General features: G+C 28.7%; 1 protein-coding gene across 1 annotated transcript in view; it reads left to right on the top strand.

Annotated features, from left to right (window-relative positions):
• Nucleotides 1-6,891, top strand: part of LOC119616426 (insulin receptor substrate 1) — a 244,219-nt gene extending 237,328 nt beyond the window's left edge. The window contains exon 5 of the mRNA XM_037972757.1: nt 6,742-6,891. Coding sequence (XP_037828685.1) covers nt 6,742-6,871 — 130 coding nt within the window. The 3' untranslated portion in view covers nt 6,872-6,891. The remainder of the gene's footprint in view (nt 1-6,741) is intronic.
• Nucleotides 6,892-22,360: the final 15,469 nt, after the last annotated feature.

Raw genomic sequence — 22,360 nt, 5'->3', positions numbered from 1 at the left:
GGCGTGTAAAATTTTAATACGTCTTTTTTCGCTCTGTATATGTGTAATTTTATAAAAGTTATACTCAATATTTCAATATCAGTTTTTTGGGCAAATTAAACTGCATAAGAAATATTTGAATTTTTGTTACTTTTTGTAACGCAATTATGTCTAAACGGCTGAAACGAATTTAAGGAAATTTTGACCTCATATAGACCAGAAAGCCACAAAAGGGGAAACATGGGATAATTAGTACTTTTTTCTTCAACCAAGTCAATTTATTCCAAGGAAAATATATTTTCGTTTTAGCTTTCTCAATTTTCAGTAATTGCTAAATTTTAAGAGTTTAAAATGAAGGAAATTTGAAATATTAATTTTTTGTAGCTTTATGTAATTAGAAAATTATGTATTTAGAGGTACTTTTCTCTATTTATAAATGAGAATTTTATATTTCTTTGTTATGCGTCGATATTTTGAATATAATGTTTGTCTACGACTGATTGAATTAAATAAATTTGAAAAACTCAAACTAAAGGATAGAGGAAATTTACATAATTATATTTCTGGTACTTTTTAATGCGGTTTGTTTCAATTGTTCTAAATCAACAAAATTGGAGTTGTAATTTTATCAAATGTTAAAAAATATTTATGAAGGCTTTTGCACTTTTTTGGTAATATACATAGACTTAATATTACGAAATAAATATTAAAATCCCGGGTACAAAAAGCTAGTATTAATAATATTTCCTATAAAAATGCGTATAACAATGTTATTTCTGATTTGATTTCAGTGTTCTATATCTTATTTTAAAGATAAAATTCCGTAGAATTCGCAAATTTTTTAAACATTTTTTAAAACTATTTATTATATGTAATAATTTTAGTGATAATTAATCGAATTCTTCCATGAATTTCCATTATCCGATGGGTTAAAACTTATCACCAGTTTATTTAAGATCCAATGGAATAAAATTAGACTCACCGAAGACAATTTTTCTTTTCTGGAAATAAGCGAAAATAGCTTACAAATCATAAAAAAGCATTAAAAATATAAAAACGAGTTTAAGTTTAGGAACTTAATTTCCAGTATTAAGTTTATAGTTAGATCACTTGAATTGCCCATATACATACTATACTTCATGTCAAGTGACCCAACTCAAAAAAATTGAAATTGATGAAAGGTTAGTACTATTGGATATCGGTCAAGAACTGCCAGGGTTAGATGGGGTCAAAGTTGGACACTTTGGTCATACAGGGTTTTATTCAAATTAGTGTAACTTTACTTAATTGGTAAAAAGTGTCCAAAGGAGTTCAGATAGCTATTTCTTCATTGTTTCCAAAAAAATATATATATTTTTATATTTTTTTAAATATTAATTTTTTATTTTTTTTTTCCAAAAAACTCCCTTTTTTGTTCAAAAGAAAGATTAGACAATTCCTTTAAGGGCTTTATAGTCCCATAATGGGATGCGAGTGAGACATCTATCAAAAAAATATTTTTCAACTTAAGAATAAGATTTTTCTCAAGATTTTTTTCATAAAGAAGAGCGCACAACAATCCCTATAGTGGCCTAGGTGTATTCCTTCGGATTTGATGTACTATACATTCTCCTATCAACCAAACCTAACCTAAAAAAATTGGAAACAATGAAGAAATAGCTATCTGAACTCCTTTGGACCAATAAGTAAAAAGTTACACTCATTTGAATAAAACCCTGTATGACCAAAATGACCAACTTTGACCCCCTCTAACAATAGTACTAACATTGGTGCAAATTTTATTAAATTCGGAAGATATCGATTTTAAAAGTTGGGTCACTTGACATACATATATAATATAACGAATCTTTTATTGGAAAAGCATTTACGAAAAAGTTCAAAAATTATAATATAAAATTATTTTAAAATCACAAATATAAAATTTGAATTAATGTAAAATTTGAACGGAAAAAGATATCGTAACATATAAAGATCCAAGTCTTTAAAGTTGGGTCACTTGACATACATATATATTATAACGGATCTTTTATTGGATAAGCATTTACGATAATATAAAAATATTTTTAAATCACAAATATAAAATTTGAATTAAAGTAAAATTTGAACGGAAAAATATATCGTAATATATAAAGATCCAAGTCTTTCTAAAATAATACCGTTACCAGTTATCTCTTTTCCTATATACACAAATACCGAAATTCCTTAAGCGGAAAAAATGTGTTCGAAAAAAATTGTTTTTTTGATAAAGGTGACCACTGTGAGGTTTTTTACCATGCGATAGTAGAAATACTTTGTATATATTTAAGAAACATATGTATATGGCTTCGTTTCAAAAAACAAAATGTTTCCCGTTTTTGTGATATCACAACTTTTAAGAAGGTTTTTGTATCAGTGATCACAATCCTGTAATAATTTTTTCAAAATTCCAACTCCATCTGCATATCTGAGGCGGAAACTACTGATTTTGAGGGACATTTTTTACATAGCAGAATCTGCAGGATTAATAGGAAATCATGCTTTAATAATTGATTTTATAGGACAAATCGGTAAGAATGAGCTCAATTTCACACTTTTATAATGCTCCAAAAGTGCATTTAGAATTATCCAAAGATGCACTTTTTTAAAAAAATATTTCAAAAATTTTTTCTTTACGCATAATTTTTTGCTGAAAAAATGGTGCAAAACAAAAATTCTATCATTAAACCTTTAGATGTGATGAGACTTTAAATTTTCAGATTTTAAACTTTACAACGCTATATTTCGCAAACCACGAAAGTTATAAAATTTGTCATTATACAAGTTATATATGGAACATTAATTGGGTGGAGTTTTATTAAATTCGGAGGTGATGATGAAAAACACCATTATTATTAACCCACAAGTTAACATTATAACCATTGAATATTATATTTTCGAATGATAAGATCAAGTTTTGAACATTTTTTTTTTAAAAATTGCATTTTTTTTTTTTCTTTTGCTCTTATGCATTTATAGTGCATCCAAATTCTGCCAAATTAAGTTTATATATCTTAAATTTTCGTGTAGAATAGTATACTAAAGTCGAATTTGAAATATGTTCAGCAGTTTTCTGTCTATCAAAAAATGTCGCCCAAAATCAGTGTTTTGGCCACAGATATGCAGATGAAGGAGTTGAAATTTTAAAACAATAATTACGCCAATATTAGTGCTGATCCAAAAACTTTCATAAACGGTATGATATCACAACTTCAAAAATATTGCGTGAAGCCTAATAAATATGGACCTGTTGTAGGGATAGGTGCTTTGCGTTTTTAAAATTTTTTATTCAAATCAAAATATTTTTTTCAAAATTGACCAAGTTCAAATGGGGCCTGTTGGGGCAACGTCCGCTTAAATGAGCCAATAATTTCGGATAATAAAAAACTTGTATAAAGTCCTGAAGAATTTTTTCTATTGAAGAAAGAATATGGGGACTTTTTTGGAAAAAAAAAACACGTCACTTTTTACATGTTGCAACTTTGAATGCGTCTAACTTTATATAGGGACAAAATAACTGTTGAGAAGTTTTTCGTTTTATTTAGAAATTTGTCAGAAAACTAGTGGATATTTTTAAAAAACATTTAAAAAGTAAAAACAGATCGGGTAAATTTAAGAATAAAAAAATTTAAATATCTCTTAAAGCTAAAGCTCATTTTGATTATAAATGGATTTTTAGCGACTTAAAAAAAATTAATACCCGAGATTATCAACTTTAAGCTGCTACCCACTGGCCCACATTCCGTCCTCGACCAACTACATCTGTTAATCAAATCGAAAACACCTCAGCTCCAAACATGTGAAATTTCATTGCGATATATCCAATAGTTTCAGAGATAACGAATTGTTTCCAAAAATAAAACTGCGTTAGTTGTTGCTGTTTTATGTTTTGCTGAAGTAACGGTAGAGGTTGAAAATATAAATAAATTTAAATGTTATAAAGTTCAACTTATTAAAAACACACTAAGGTGAAGGATATATAAGATTCGGCGAAGGCAAACATTGAACTCTTACTTGTTTTGTTTATATTTGTTGCTTTTAGTTGAGTTAATATATTGATGAAGGAAATGTTCCCTACATTTGACACTGGTGCTAGGTAAAATCGATATTAACTGTTTTCAATACTTACCAAACCCTGATGATATCAGAGAATATCGCGTCTTCAACAACTATGTCAACTACATACATATATACATATAAAACGATTGGTCGGTCAGTGGTTAATTATGCTGCTCCAGTGTGGTCACCTTCGCTCAGTGATACCCAGTGGAGAAAAATTCAAAGCTGCCAAATGCCGCCCTAAGGACTCTAACGAGCTGCTTACAAATTACCTCGGAACATATTAGAATGAAAGAGCTCATTAATAGTAATATATTCCGTTCTAAATCAAAAAATCTAACATGAACTCTCATAGATATAAGCCTTCAACGTTTTATACATTTTTGATTTTTTGTAGTTTTCGAACAAATTAAAACCGCCATAAAATCGCGTTTTTTTAATTTTTATACCCTCTATAATTTGTCATTCCTTGTGTAACACCAAGAAATATTCGTCTGAGACCCAACGAAGTATATATATTCTGGGTCCTTATCAAATTCTGAGTCGATTTAGCTATGTCCGTCTGTCTGTGTAACACACGCTCACGATAAAACGAAGCAATGGAGTTTAACTAAATTCACCCAAAATGTGCTTCATTTTCCTTGGTATTGAAAATGGGCAAAATCGGTTCACACCGGGAAAAGTTATGAATCAAAATTTAAAACAACCTCGATAAAAAAAAGCATTTTTGCAAATTCTGATGTAATTTTCTCGAAAACAATGCAAGATAATTACATGAAAATCACCATACATTCGTTTCTACACAAGGGCTTGATCTCTACTGAAAATTGCTAGAATCGGTCCACAATTTTATATATATATTTTTAAACCTGCATTAGCTTTAACTTTTCGTACCAAATAGTCCGAGCACTGAGCTAACCGGGCAGATTTCCTACCGGATGTGTTGGGAGCTCTTTTGGAAATGCTTTCTATTTTTTTGGCTTTAGAAACATCATGTGGACCATTCCTTCCACCTGAATCAGCTTTTCTATCAACGGACAAGTTCTCCCGGTACTGTTTAATAATATTTAATATTTAATATTTTTTTGGCTTTAGAAACATCATGTGGACCATTCCTTCCACCTGAATCAGCTTTTCTATCAACGGACAAGTTCTCCCGGTACTGTTTAATAACATTGGAAATAGTTTGACGGCGGACCTTTGTATGCTTGGTCAACTTTTTGTTGGGTTTTGTTGAAAATATTTAATAAATTCAGTACGTACTTTCTTCTGGTCACTCATTTTAATTAGATTAACAACAAATTATTATAATTGACATTAAACATAATAACTGACATGTTTTATAAGGTAACTGAATCAAAAAAATAAATCAAATAATACTTAAAAGTTATAATGGGAAACGTGAGTTAAGAATTTTTCGATCTCACTCCTTAAATGTTCAATATCTTACAAATGAAATGACAAAGCAGTATAACCATTCAACTCATTATAAAATTTCGCAGAAAATTTTGTTTAATTTCAAACTTATTTAAACCTTTCAAAAAAATATTTTGGGAGGACAATATACTTTTGAGTGTGTAGTGCAACCAAATTCTAAAAAAGAACTTAGTTGTCTTTGCAAATAATCTCTTACCGTAGGTGTGAACTCAAAATAATGTTCTTATTTTTATACCCACCATCAAAAACGATGGGGGCATATTATATTTTTCATTCCGTTTGTAACACATCGAAATATTGGTCTAAGACCCATGAAAGTATATATATTCTTGGTCCTTATTAGATTCTAAGACGATCTAGCCATGTCCGTTGGTCTGTTGAAAACACGATAGAGTCCAAACGGAACGCGCTAGACAGCAGAAATTTAGCACAGATTACCAGTATAGCAACGAAATTCGACATATAAATGTTTTTGCCATTCCGTATGTAACACATCGAAATATTTGTCTAATACCCATAAAGGTATATATATTCTTGGTCCTTATTAGATTCTAAGACGATATAGCCATGTTCGTCGGTCTGTCTGTCTGTTGAAAATCGATAGAGTCCTAACGGAACAAGCTAGACAGCTGAAATTTTGCACAAATTTCCAGTATAGCAACGAAATTCGACATATACCTGTTTTATAGGACTAAAAATCTCTTTATAAGGTCCCCTTCAGACAATGGCTATAACCCTCATAACTCGCTTCAAAATGCCAGTATAGCAACAAAATTCGACATATACATGATTTATAGGAACTAAAGCCTCTCTGTCAAATTTTATGAGGTCAGTAATTGACCCTACCACCCATACATGATAACCTTTAGAAAATTATTATAACTGTCAATAAAGCGCCAAAATTCCAAATAAACTAGTTTTAACGGAAATAAAATCTCTCCGTCAAATTTTTGAGAATCGGTCAATAATTGACCCTACCCCCATATAAGATCCTCTTCAGAAAATGAATATAACGCTCAAAGCTTTCTTCTAAATGCCAGTAATAAAATTCTACATAATCAAGTTTTATGGGAAATTAAATTAATTAAAAGGATCGATTCCTATAGTATAGGACCACTTTTCGAAATTCACTTGAAATACATATATGGCTGATATTGATTTGTTATTATTATTTTATTTATATTATTTACTTTGCTATAATTTGTTATTTCAAATTTAACAGGTAGTAAATAAACATTTTCCATTCCTCAGGTGCGGAGACTCCCAGTGTTATTTTTATATGGAAATTGGAAGACAAAGTTCGCTTGGTCCAGGCGAGTTATGGATGGAGACAGAAGATTCTTTAACAGCTCAAAATATGCATAGAATGATTCTAAGGTAAATTATAACAAATTACTTAATTTAGATAGAAACTTCTTATTATTCCACCTCCGTAGGATTTTAAACATACAAAAATACGAGATTGTCAAATTGAAAACAAAGTGTTTACTATGATAATAGGGGCTTTTTTTAATCACTGGAATTATGTTGGATTTATTTTATTTCAAGAAAAAACTATCTTAAAATACACAGTGTAAGCTAATATTAGGTCAAAGAATTTTAGAGCAAAAACGGCGGTTCTGCAGCTAAAAGAAGTAAATCCAATTTGGATTTATTAAATCCAATTTCCTGTAACTAAAATATTGCACACATGATATTTCAGTGCAAATATACATTTTTGGAAGAAATTGATACAAATTTTATAAAAAATTTATAATTGTACTGTTAAATTTTGAAATGACTCCATCTGTTGCCCGCTGCTGTCATTATGATTTGAAATTTGTTTAGCCTCGATTAGAACCTTATATACATACCAAGTAAACAATTTTTTCAGACATGTCTGATGTAAGAAATTTTCTGAAATAATTCTTATACTTTATCAGAATTTTTAACGAATTTCTAAATTTCCTTTAGACATTTTACAGAATAATTAGAAGATAAGAATTATATCCGATAAATCTGCACATAATCTAAAGAGAATTGTTTTTGTAACTTCGTCAGACAATTAAGCGAATAATATAAATTTCCTTTAGATATTTAACAGACTGCACATTTTCTGATATTTTTTGCCCGGTCATTTTGTTCCCATTTTCAGTACTTTTGTAAGAAAACTTTGCGACAACTCTGCACATTATCTGAAGGATTTTTTTTAATAAAAACATGCACAAACCTGTTTATATTTTTAAATTCGTAAACTGTACTTTAAAAGGGAATTTAATTTTGTATTTTCTTTTATCAAGTAAACAACATCTGCATGCATATGTGATGATTATTGTTTAAATTTCTTTAAACTTTGTTAATACATAAAAATTAGCAAAAAATTACATCATTTTTATGGTTTAATATTATAATTTTAAATAGATGTATATAATGAACTCTATTTTCGTATATAATATGTAAGTAGTATAGTCTAATTTTATTAATTTTAAAAATAATCTATAAGTTTCTATTATTTATTTATGTACCTTAAGACGTCATGAATAATGGAAGCTTATAAATTATTATTAAAATTAATAAAATTAAACCATAATAAATTATATATATATGAAAATAGTTTTCACCAGACGTTGATCGGAATAGTCACGCCATTTTCTTATACTTGATCAGAATTTTGTACGAACTGTCGGACATTTTATCCGACATCTATCAGACTTTTTTATACTTGATCAGAATTTCGTACAAAATGTCGAAAGAATGTCAGACATGGTATCAGACATTTGTCCGACTTCAATCAGATTTGTCGAAAATTCCTTCAGAATTTACCCAAGAATTTACATCAGATTTCGTACCGAATTCTGACCGACAACTCATTTTCAATAATAATGCCTTCAGAAGATATTAAAAAAGCTTGTGTTCAGGCACAACAGAAAAATTACCATTTGCCGTTTTTGATATACTAATAAAATAAGAGACTGAAAAAATATATAAAAACATTGTTAATTGTTTGACTGGGAAAAAAAAAACTCCCCAAATGAGTTTTATTTTCTGATGGAAAAAATAAAACTCCTCAAATAGCTTTTATTTTATGACGGAAAAATATAACTTTTTTTAACTGTTTCAATCAGACTTTTATTTTTCCGTTAAAAAATAACTGTTATTTGTGGAGCTAAGATCGTTTTTATACCCTCCACCACCAGTGGTGATAGAGGGTATAAATAATAAAAAATTTTTGTTTGACAATCACTTCAGTTTCGCCTATATGTATAGTACTACATGGCAAATAATTTCTAATTTCTTTTTGTCTGAGTAATTGTAAAAAATAATGGGAATTTTAATAAAGGTGAATCAATGACATAAACTCCTTAACAAATGTAATACCCGCTACTATGTTAATTCTTGATATACAAGCCTATTTACAACATTATCCTGTAAGTATTTTCAATTAATTGACATTTATAGCACTGTATATGAGCGCAAAAGTTCTTGGAGGATATTTTTATACACCTAACGATCTATTATTTGTTGCATTTTTTAAAATCTCTTTTCTATTTCTTTACTTTTATTTACATGAAGTATATATTAAGATTCATTTTGTATCTAAAATTGCAAATGAATGCATTTCCTAGAGCAATGTTCAAAAATAATAGGTCGTGTTTAAATTTTTTCAAATCCTATTCATAAAAAATCCAGAAATTTTAATGTTTTTTTGTTATTTATAATACAGTACACTGTAAAGTAGTGAAGTCACTACACCAAAAACACTAAACAATTTTACAAACTTTTCTTCAGTGCATGGAATGCAAAAACACAAAGTGAAGTAGTGTTAGTGTGGAAAGAAAATCTTATCTTAATTTAATGCAAAAACTTTTGCATTAACATTAAATTTGCAAAATTTAATGCATTAAATTTGCATTAACATTAAATATTTTTGAATTTAATGCATTAATTTTACATTAACATTAAATATTTTCGAAATTAATGCATTAATTTTACATTAACATTAATTATGTAATAAAATTAATGCATTAATTTTCCATTAACATTAATATACCCAGGAAAAACTTACATTGAAAAGTAATGAGTTAAATAGCTAATAAAACCTCTTTTCACTACTTCTTCATTAGCATTTTAAGTCATTATTTTAACACGGTGATGTCATTGGAGGCAAGTACTTCTACGCACGCTTACAAATAGGGACTTAAAGAAGTACTTGCAATTTCCCTTACAAAACAGTTGTTGAGTAAGTTGTTTTGTTTTTTAATAATAAAAAGAGCCAGCTAGAATACGAACCAGGGGCTTCGGTTTGTTAGTCAAATGTTCTACACACTGCACCACTGCTTAGCTATTTTATTGCGCGTCAAATAATGGTTTTCACAAACAAAACTAATTTTTTTTTTATTTTTTTAAAACACAATTCTTAAAACGCAATTAAATAAAATGTGCAAACAAAATGACAAAGCCGAAAATAAAGTACTTCTATATCAGATTATAAGAAAGTCATTACTAGAGTACTTCTATGTAATGCAGACGGTAAGTAATAGTCATTGAAAAGTAAGTGGTTATGGAAGTACAACCCATTACCGAGTTTTTGCTGGGTATATAAAAATTGATAAACATCAATAAAAATACAGCGCCAAAGACCTCGATCTAAATAAATACAATTAAAATTTAATGGGTTGAAGTCCTTTCTAATAATTCCTATATTCCATTCAAATAAATATGATATTTACATTTAAGGTTGTATAAGATTGCACAGTGTGACAAAATAAACAAAAAAAGAATACGTGGGAAGTGATACTATTTTTCTGATGTGTATTATCGAGTATAGGACTAATTAGAAAGGACTTTAATGGAAAATTAATGCATTAATTTTATTACTTATTATATAATGTTAATGGAAAATTAATGCATTAAATTCAAAAATATTTAATGTTAATGTAAAATTAATGCATTAATTTCAAAAATATTTTATGTTAATGTAAAATTATGCATTAAATTCAAAAATATTTAATGTTAATGGAAATTTAAATGTACCCATGTTAATGCAACAAACTTGCATTAACATTAATTTTTTTTAATGGTGAAAAAAATGTTAATGCATTAACATATTTAATGCATTTATCCCAGGTCTGATATATAGACAACTTATGGACCGATCCGGAAAAAAATCCGTAGAATGATTTACATATACAAAATACACATTTATGTCGAATTTTATCCCTATAACTTTGATTGTCAATGTGAGTTGATTTGACTAATTTTCGGAAAAGGTCCTTATATGGGAGTTGTGACCAATAAGGAAAAAATTTCGTATAATGATTTATATGCCCAAACAAAATTCAAGTCGAATTTTACTACAATAGATTTATTAATTAATGAAATATGTGCGTTTAGGTGATTTTCGGAAGTGGACTTTATATATATAGGAGCTATGACCTTACACAAAACATATTTGTGTGGAATTTTATCAAGATATCTTTATTTGATAATGAAATATGTGCGTTTAAGTGATTTTTTTGAAGTGGACCTTATATAGGAGCTATTGCCATATATGGATCAATCCGGAAAAAATTTGGCAGAATGATTTATATGCTCACAAAAGATATTCAAGCCGTACTTTATCCCGATATCTTTATTATTCAAAGAAATATATGCGTTTAAGTGATTTTCGTAAGTGGACCCTCTATGGGAGCCTATACGGAAAAATTTCGTAGAGTGATTCATTTAAAAACAAAACATATTTGTGTCGAATTGTATCAAGCTAACTTTATTTGACAATAAAATGTGTGCGTTTAAGTGATTTTCGGAAGTACCAATAATGTACCGATCCGGGAAAAAAGTGGCAGAATGATTTATATGTACACAAAATATATTGAAGTCGAATTTTATCCTTATAGTTTTAGAATTTACGGAAAAATTTCGTAGAGTGATTCATTTAAAAACAAAACATACTTGTGTCGAATTGTATCAAGATAACTTTATTTGACAATAAAATGTGTGCGTTTAAGTGATTTTCGGAAGTGGGACTTATATGTGAGCTATGCCCAATTATGGGCCCATTCGAAAAAAAATTTCGTAGAGTGACTCATATAAAGACAAAACATATTTGTGTCGAATTTGATCAACATAGCTTTATTTGACAATGAAATGTGTGCTTTTAAGTGATTTTCGGAAGTGGGCCTTATATGGGAGCTATGACCAATAATGGACCTATCCGTAAAAAATTTGGTAGAATGATTTATATGTACACAAAACATATTCAACTCGAATTTTATCATAATATCATTATTTATTAATGAAATATGTGCGTTTAGGTGATTTTCGGAAGAGGACCTTATATGGGAGCTATGACCAATTGTGGACCGACTGAGATCTACGTTGATAGTATGATTTCTTTTCATATTATATTTGCGTGCAAAAAAATTTTGTGTTGATACCGATATATTTGAGGGAGTTATTAACGATAAACTAATTTCCGGGAATATATACCTTTGTATGGGGGCTATGGGAAATATGGGATCGATTGTAAAGATTTTGAACATAATTGATCACTGCTTTAAAAAAAATAATGTGTGACAAAATTCATCGAAATATCTTTGGTAGTTTCTGAGAAAACCTCAAAAGAATTATGAAAAAAACGTAATTTTTTTCGAGGTAGTCTGAAATTTTTACTCATAACTATTTACGTTGTGAACCGATTTTGCTTATTTTCAATACCAAACTGCTTAGTATAATAATAAATATTTTTGGTGAGTTTGGTTGATTTTCCGAAAATTAGTCAAATCAACTCACATTGACAATCAAAGTTATAGGGATAAAATTCGACATAAATGTGTATTTTGTATATGTAAATCATTCTACGGATTTTTTTTTTCCGGATCGGTCCATAAGTTGTCTATATATCAGACCTGGGATAAATGCATTAAATATGTTAATGCATTAACATTTTTTTCACCATTAAAAAAAATTAATGTTAATGCAAGTTTGTTGCATTAACATGGGTACATTTAAATTTTCATTAACATTAAATATTTTTGAATTTAATGCATAATTTTACATTAACATAAAATATTTTTGAAATTAATGCATTAATTTTACATTAACATTAAATATTTTTGAATTTAATGCATTAATTTTCCATTAACATTATATAATAAGTAATAAAATTAATGCATTAATTTTCCATTAAAGTCCTTTCTAATTAGTCCTATACTCGATAATACATATCAGAAAAATAGTATCACTTCCCACGTATTATTTTTTTGTTTATTTTGTCACACTGTGCAATCTTATACAACCTTAAATGTAAATATCATATTTATTTGAATGGAATATAGGAATTATTAGAAAGGACTTCAACCCATTAAATTTTAATTGTATTTATTTAGATCGAGGTCTTTGGCGCTGTATTTTTATTGATGTTTATCAATTTTTATATATATTAATGTTAATGGAAAATTAATGCATTAATTTTATTACATAATTAATGTTAATGTAAAATTAATGCATTAATTTCGAAAATATTTAATGTTAATGTAAAATTAATGCATTAAATTCAAAAATATTTAATGTTAATGCAAATTTAATGCATTAAATTTTGCAAATTTAATGTTAATGCAAAAGTTTTTGCATTAAATTAAGATAAGATTTTCTTTCCACACTAACACTACTTCACTTTGTGTTTTTGCATTCCATGCACTGAAGAAAAGTTTGTAAAATTGTTTAGTGTTTTTGGTGTAGTGACTTCACTACTTTACAGTGTACTGTATTATAAATAACAAAAAAACATTAAAATTTCTGGATTTTTTATGAATAGGATTTGAAAAAATTTAAACACGACCTATTATTTTTGAACATTGCTCTAGGAAATGCATTCATTTGCAATTTTAGATACAAAATGAATCTTAATATATACTTCATGTAAATAAAAGTAAAGAAATAGAAAAGAGATTTTAAAAAATGCAACAAATAATAGATCGTTAGGTGTATAAAAATATCCTCCAAGAACTTTTGCGCTCATATACAGTGCTATAAATGTCAATTAATTGAAAATACTTACAGGATAATGTTGTAAATAGGCTTGTATATCAAGAATTAACATAGTAGCGGGTATTACATTTGTTTAGGAGTTTATGTCATTGATTCACCTTTATTAAAATTCCCATTATTTTTTACAATTACTCAGACAAAAAGAAATTAGAAATTATTTGCCATGTAGTACTATACATATAGGCGAAACTGAAGTGATTGTCAAACAAAAATTTTTTATTCTCTTCACACAGACGAGTTCTGAGAGAATTAAACACACTTGAGAGAACTAAACGCACTCACAAAACTTCAAATTTTCTTCGCGAAATTCCGGGGATATTAACACTTCATAGTTTTTCTCATCACTTAAACTTAATGTGTATTATTTTTTGCGACACTTTCACATTTCATTTTAATTAAAACTGAAAAAAGAAAAGTTGTAAATTTTCGTATTGAAAATTAAAAAAGTATTTCACATACTTTTTTGTACCCTCAACCACCATGAGTGGTGATAGAGCGTATATATAACTTTGTCATTCCGTGTGTAACACCAAGAAATATTCATCTGAGACCCAACAAAGTATGTATATTCTTGGTCCTTATGAAATTCTGAGTCGATTTAGCTATGTCCGTCTGTCTGTGTAAAACACGCTCACGTAAAAACGAAGTGAAATAAATTATTAAAATTTGGCCAGAATATTCTCTATTGTCTATATGAGAAAAATCGCTTCACATCGGGAAAAGTTATGAATCAAAATTTAAAACAACTCCAAAAAAATAAGAATTTTTTACATTTTCTGATGCAATTTTCACGAAAACTATGGAATATAATTACATGAAAATCATTACACATTTGTTTTTACACGAGAACTTTATTCTTGTTGAAAATTGCCGGAATCAATCCATAATTTCTTATACCTCCCATACAAAAGTACAAATTTCCGTCAGAATGTTTTGATATCTTCCCAAAATTTTACAAATTAAAATTCTATGTCAATAGAATTCATATACAGAAAAAATTTTCTGGATCAGTCCATAATTGGAAATAGCTCCCATACAAGGTCCCCTCCCGAAAATCACTTATACTCACATAACTCATTACTAAATTAAAATATCCATATAAAATTTGCTACAAGTATTGATCTTATATACAGAAATATTACTGTGAAATTTTTTTCGATCGGTCCATAATTGGTCATAGCTCCCATACAAGGTCCCCTCCCGAAAATCACTTAAACGCACATAACTCTTTACTAAATTAAGATATCCATATAAAATTTGCTACAAGTATTGCTTTTATATACAGAAATATTGCCGTGAATTTTTTTCCGATCGGTCCATAATTGGTCATAGCTCCCATACAATGTCGCTAAAGCATATCTTAGGGCGCTTTAAAAATATAAAAGAAAGTGGCGTTTGTAATGTTCAATAAATCTTGCAATTGTAAGAGATTTAAGCTGTTTTTCTATTTAAGACATGAGGAATCTTATTTCTACAAATATTTGATCAATTAAAAAAGTATTAATATAAAAGAAGCTGGTGGAGGGCATATAAGATTCGGCTCAGCCGAATATAGCACTCTTACTTGTTTCTTTTTCCATTAGTGTAGAAAAAAATAACAAAAAGACGTGGTTATAATATGTTTTAAAATAAAATATCTTTTGAAAAAAAATAATATTTTCATTCACTAGTATATGAAATCCCATTAATAACACAAACAAAAATAACGTACCAAAAATACATTTATTATTTACCCAGGAAAAACTTACATTGAAAAGTAATGAGTTAAAAAGCTAATAAAACCTCTTTTCACTACTTCTTCATTAGCATTTTAAGTCATTATTTTAACACGGTGATGTCATTGGAGGCAAGTACTTCTACGCTCACTTACAAATAGGGAGTTAAAGAAGTACTTGCAATTTCTCTTACAAAACAGTTGTTGATTAAGTTGTTTTGTTTTTTAATAATAAATAGAGCCAGCTAGAATACGAACCAGGGACTTCGGTTTGTTAGTCAAATGTTCTACACACTGCACCACTGCTTAGATATTTTATTGCGCGTCAAATAATGGTTTTCACATACAAAACTAATTTTGTTTTATTTTTTGTAAAACACAATTCTTAAAACGCAATTAAATAAAATGTGCAAACAAAATGACAAAGCCGAAAATAAAGTACTTCTATATCAGATTATAAGAAAGTCATTACTAGAGTACTTCTAAGTAATGCAGATGGTAAGTAGTAGTCATTGAAAAGTAAGTGGTTATGGAAGTACAACCCATTACCGAGTTTTTGCTGGGTAGTACACGCTTCTTGCGTTATGATCATCCATACTTCATGGAAGCTCTCTCAGAGTTCTGTTGTGTTTTTACATGGATGTTCGTAATTGTAAACCACAATTTACCATAAATTCTCAATCGGGTTTAACTCTGGCGACTATATAGGCCAATATAGCTATAAAATTTTAACACTATTGAAAAATCTAGTGTTTTTAGCCTTATATTTGGGGTCATTATCGAGTTGCATTATAGTATTCTCACGGTTTTGACCCCAATCATTAAAAATATCCCGATAAAATGGCTTCATAATATCAGTAGACATTTCGGCATTCATGTTACCATTGATTTTTACATTTTCCGTACGCCTTCTGATGAGAAATATCCCTAAAATAAAAGATTTCCATCTCTAAATTTCATAATGGGCATTATGTCGCGGTCTTTTAATGGTGCATTTCGTTTTCTATATAGATGCTTTGGCCGATAAGGTCGAAGAAGATTATTTTTTGGCTCATCTGTCCTTATAACATTTTTCATATCGTTAAACGTCCTGTCTTGAAACCTTTTAGAGAATTCTAATAGATGAGCTTTGAGCTTTCTGTGAAAAGAGGCCCTTTCTCTAGCATGGATAGAATTGATGGATGATATAAAATTTATGGAATCATGAATGTCGAAATTTCTATTGATAATATCAAGCAATTTAATTTGTATATTTTTAAAGATTTGGGTCGAAACGTTGAAAAAAACTATGATGCAACTGGATAATGACCCCAAATATAAGGTAAAAACACTCGATTTCTTTCAAAAACTGTTAAAATTTCGTTGCTACATTGGCCCCTACAGTCGTCAGAGTTAAACCCGATTAAGAATTTAAGGAAAAATGAGGTTTACACTTACGAGCACACATGTAAAAACACAATAGACCTCTGGGAGCGCTGCCATGAAGGATGGACGTTCATAACGCAGGAAGAGTGTGGCAAACTGATCAGATTATGCCTTTCAGAGTTGAAACTGCCGTAAACCTAAACAGAAGATACAAAATACTAAAAATTTCGAACTTGAAAATGTTAATTTATAATGAAAATGTTCCTTTAGTACTACGCGCCAAATATGTGTAAATGAGTTAAATTTAATTTTTTTATTTTTGTGAAGTAAAATTAAGTGGATTTTTTATTTATTTTTGTTTAAAAATATCTCTATTAAATACAAATTTAAAAAACCTAAAACTTTTTTAAACTTAGTTTTTAGTTTAAAAAATTAGACCGAAGGTTTAAATATTTGACCATTATTAACACATTTTTGTCTCACACTGTATTTTTGTGCTTCTACTGATACATTCTCACCAGTTAGGTCTTTGACAATTCGTTTCTCCTATAGCTTTATTAATTAATACATTTTTATTTTTCTAACTATCAATATAATAATGTTTAAAACTTTATTGTGTAACGGTTCACGCGTTGTGCCCTATCCTTTAGGAGACCTGCGCTCAGGGTTTGGGGTAGAGTTCTTGTCTCCATCAGGATAGGCTAAGAACCGCACATTAATATAAGAAGGTAGCTATCAAAATATTAACTAAACAAAATAAAGAAATAAATAAAGTTTGAACCTAAACCACAAGAGAAGTTGGTGACATTACTTCTCTCTCTAGACCCTCCCAACCTTTCTATCTTTTAAAAAAATCTGCAAGATAGCCCTATAATGATTCCTTACTACATGTTTAACCTTTCATGGAATAAAATTAATTTAAAGGGTCATTATTTAAGTCTAATAATTATACAAGTTTATTATTAAAATGCAAACTGTTTACAAACTTCATATTAGACATTAATAAAGATTATTGGCTAAGTATTGTTATGCAGTGTAAATGTTTTGTTATACTTTCAAGTATTCTAAACTGAAATATTCAACAATAAAAAAATTAAGTTTATTTTCAAATGTTGTTAACATAAATCTTTAAGATATTATGTTAATAACATAAATGTTTTAACATTAAAAAATATTCAATTTAGAACACTTATGTAGATAGAGAATTTAAATGAACACTATAGTAAACACAATTTAAAACTTACCAAACATAATCCAACGATGACAACAGGCCTGAATTGATGCTGAATTTGAGTTTATTATTTAATTTTAAATTCTCATATTTTTATAGATTTTAGATTTTAATTGTATTTATGTATGTATGTTAGTGTTTATGTATGTAGGGTGTATAAATGTTAGTGTATAAGGGTTATTACAATTTTAAGTTAATTTAAGTTTAATTTAGATAAAATTTAAGGAAAATTAAAGTTTTAAGTTAACGTTAGGATGTATATTAAGGTAGAAAGTTTAAGTAATTTAATAATAAAACTAGGGTTTAAGATGAATTTATTAGATTTTAAGTTAAATTAGATAAAATTTTAAGATAGTGTTTAAGAATAAAAATGATTAGTTTTAGTAGCTTTAAGAAAAAATTAGTTTTAGTTTAGCGTTTCTATTAACCAAACTAGTTTTAGAGGCTTCTCAAAATTAGAATTAGATTTAATTTAAGTTTAGATTTAGCTTTTAGTTAGGATGAAATAAGTTTTAGTGATTAAATTAGTTTAGATTTTAAGTTTAAGGTTTTAGATAAGTTTTGCGGATTTTAGGTTAGATAATTATTTGTAATTTAGTTCTAGTTTGATTATAGCTGAATTTCGTAAAGAGTTTTGTTTCAAAATTTGAATAATTAAGGCAATTATCCCCAAAAATTTAATATAAAATTTAAATTTTCTGGCGCAGAATGTTTTTATCGTGAATTTTTTCTGTGGCGCAGGATGCTCTTATTTACAGATAAGCTATATTGGTTTCCAAAATCTATTGTTAAAATTAACATTATTTATTGTTACAGAATTAAACTATACTTTATTTTACCTATGTTTCCCTCACTATTCCTTTTATTCTTCAGAAGATATATTAAATTATCCCACAAAAGTTTTCTTAAATTAACGGAATTGATTTCCTGTATTATTTATATTTCCCTTCTATTAGAAATTTTATTTTAAATGAAAATGTTAGAAATACAAATTTTTCAATATTGTTGTTGGAAATTTTACAGTATTTGAAACCCAACAAACAATTTGAAAACGCATAGCCCTCACAATTGAAATTTTTACGGTTAAAAATAACCTGATTTACCTGATAAATGGTGGTTTCTGTATTTTTTCTCCTGTTCTGTATTTTGCTGAAAAAATATGGTCACCGTAACTATAGGGGAAGTGGACTTAAGAACAAATAACACAAGTCAACAAAATCGAACTTTTTGCGTGCCTTTTAAATAAGAATAGCTAATTCCTATGTATTTCCACCCGCTGAGTTTAAAAATCGTTATCAAAGAAGAACAAATATTGTTAAAAGTATAACAACACATTAACCAAAAATTACGAATTTATTTCAAAATATTTCACTAAATTTTTACCGAAATTCTAATTGTTATTTAAAAATGTTGTTATTGTTAGATGTTGGTACTATATTGTAAAAAGAAATCAAACTCGTTTACCTTAAATTAAAGTTATAAGCAGGGATTTGAAAAACTACTAATTGCAGTCTCAATTTACTAAAAATTTTACTAAATCGAGTTTTAAGCTAAAAAATAAGTGTCTTGTTAAAATTTGTAATCACAAACTAATTGAAAACAGTCAACTGTGCGCACACGTTGCTGCAATAACTAGCAAGTGATTTTGTTTTTCTTCAGCAGCCACACAAACAAGCAGCGGCCATGTTAAGTTTTTTCAACTCAACCGAACTGAACACGACAACTGAACAGTGCTAACATTTTTGAGTAAGATGCTTGGGTATTGTTTAGTTCTTGGTTTCGTTTTCTTACTATGCACGTAATAAAAACTGGATAGTAGCGGAATTTGACTGGATAGTAAGACGTAATTTGACTAGATAGTATGGCTGAAAAGACTTGATGAGTGGTTTGATTTGAAAGATTTTGCTGTTGAATGCGCTTTTTGTTCAGCTTAGTAGAATGGATTGTTTTTTTGGTGTTTACACTTTACAATGATAAATATAAATAATATCGCTAATTTAAATAAATTGTGTATAATATTTGTAAATTTAGGTATAAAATATATGTTATATTTAGTAGAATCGAATGGTTTCTTATTTATGTGTTTAAATTTGATGTGAATATATATTATGGTATTCAATTATTTGGGTTTTTGTCTTATTTGGTTAATTGGACAAATAATTATTTGAGATTTTAAGTTAGCTGGTTAATAATCGGATAATTCAAAATTATTCGGTTAATCGAATAAAGGGAAACTGGATGTTTTTTATTAATATTATTTCTTTTTTACAATATTTTTCTTCCTATAACAAACGAAATTATAATTAAAGCAACATTCACAATGCTAGCAACAATTTTGTTTTTTATCCATCCCTTTCTTGTTTATAGTTTTTCATATATTTTCCTTTAATTTTTAGTACCAAAATGTAACTCAAGTTCTGTGAAAAAGTTGAACATTCTTGAACTTCAGTTTCATTTTGTATGAAAAATTTGCTGATGTTTATTTTATAACAATTTTAAAATCAAAAACAAGTAAGAAATTATAGTCGGGCGTGGCCGACCATATGATACCCTACACCAATTGCGAATATTAAATGTGATTAATTTCAATAATGAAGCATTTCTGTTAATCTCTTATACGTTCCAAATAATGTCTGTTCATGTTCGGTTGTATGCTGATCCAGGTAGTGGATCCAGAGAATAGTATGTGACACATTTTAACAAATTATATTCAAAATTGCGATCTGTTGCGTGCACACAAGGTTTACACGGTCACAAAGACGGACATAGCTTAATAAGGACAAATATTTTTGAGTGTTACAAACATCACCACATTGTGCCGACTTTTGGATAGATAGTAGTATATTAGACGTAGTTAAAAGATAAACGACCGAAATCGGAAGGTCCGGATGTATGGAGGCTAAGGCAGAAATTGAGCCGATCCTTATAAAATGTATTATTGGGAATTATCTATATACATATATAAAAATGAATGTGTGTTTGTTTGTATGTTTATATCTTTGTATGTTTGTGTGTTTATATGTTTGTATGTTTGAACGTTATAGACTACTAAACGGCTAAACCGATTTTCTTCAAATTTTCACAGCACATTCGTATGTGTGATAATAGGCTACTTTTTATTTCCGATCATGGCGAAAAATGACAGTGTTATTTATAATTACATATCAAACTTAGTTGTGCCAATTTTTGAGAAGATAGTAGTATATTTATCGTAGTTATAAGCTAAGAGGCCCTAATCGGTAGGTCCGGTTGTATGGGGGCTATGGCAAAAATTGGTCCGATCCTTATAAAATTTAATGTCGACATTTTATATAAAATGTTTATATAAAATCTATTTGTGGTAAATTTCATATTGATACTAGTGTTTATAAGTGAATTGTGGACATTCAAGTCATTTTCTGAGGGGGACTTTGTATGGGGGCTAGGGTCATATATATATCATATATTTGACAAAGTTATGAGCTAAAAGGCCCAAATCGGAAGGTCCGCTTATATGGGGGCTGGAGTAAAACTTGGTCCGATCCCTATAAAATTTATTGTTGGGAATTATGTTTATATAAAACTCATTTGTGCCAAATTTCATCGTGATACTACTGTTTATAAGTGAATTGTGGACATTCAAGTCATTTTCTGAGGGGGACTTTGTATGGGGGCTAGGGTCAAATAATGCCCGATCTTTACGAAAATCACTAGAATTATTAAGACATATATAAAACTAAACTTTTCCAATTTTTGTAGAGATAGCAGATCATTTAACATAATTATGAGGTCAAAAGCCCTATTCGGGGGGTCCGGTTGTATGGGGGCTAGGTGAAATAATGGACCGATTTCAACCATTTTCAATAGCGTTCGTCCTTGGACCAAGAGAAGTGTATGTTCCAAATTTCATCAAATTATCTCAAAAATTGCGACCTGTAGAGTGCGCACAAGGTTTACATGGACACACAGACAGACAGACGGACGGACGGACGGACAGACGGACATAGCTTAATCGACTCAGGAAGTGATTCTGAGTCGATTGGTATACTTTAAGGTGGGGGTAGGACCAATATTTTTGGGTGTTACAAACATCAGCACAAACGCATAATACCCTCCCCACTATAGTGGTGTAGGGTATAATTATCAATTAAAATTTATACAAATTATATAAAAATCTATTAGAAAATTAATAAAAATGTGTTCAAGGCCAAATAGTGATATTGTGGCCGCAAGATAATCGCGAGTTTTAAAAAGAATTGGTTGCTAGCATTGTGAACACCCCCTGAAAATGTTGCTAGCATTGTGAATGCGGCTTTATAATCAATAATTCACATTTTAAAATTTTCCCATAAAGTTAATGAAAATTCCAGAAAAATTAAATGTTTAAAAAAGTCACTTTTATTTATAATTAGATAAATAGCACAAATATAATAAAAGCTTATATAAGTTAATAAAACAAGTGAGATGCCAATTCTTCTATGAAGATGTTTGGCATTGCTAGTCCAATTCTTGACTCGCTTTACCTTTTTATTAATAACTTCAATTCATTTGTT

The sequence above is a fragment of the Lucilia sericata genome, unplaced genomic scaffold, assembly GCF_015586225.1.
Source record: "Lucilia sericata isolate MDLA Ls3-8-SP2 unplaced genomic scaffold, ASM1558622v1 Contig000071F_arrow, whole genome shotgun sequence".
Lineage (NCBI taxonomy): Eukaryota > Metazoa > Arthropoda > Insecta > Diptera > Calliphoridae > Lucilia > Lucilia sericata.
This window is presented reverse-complemented; position numbering and strand designations above follow the sequence as displayed.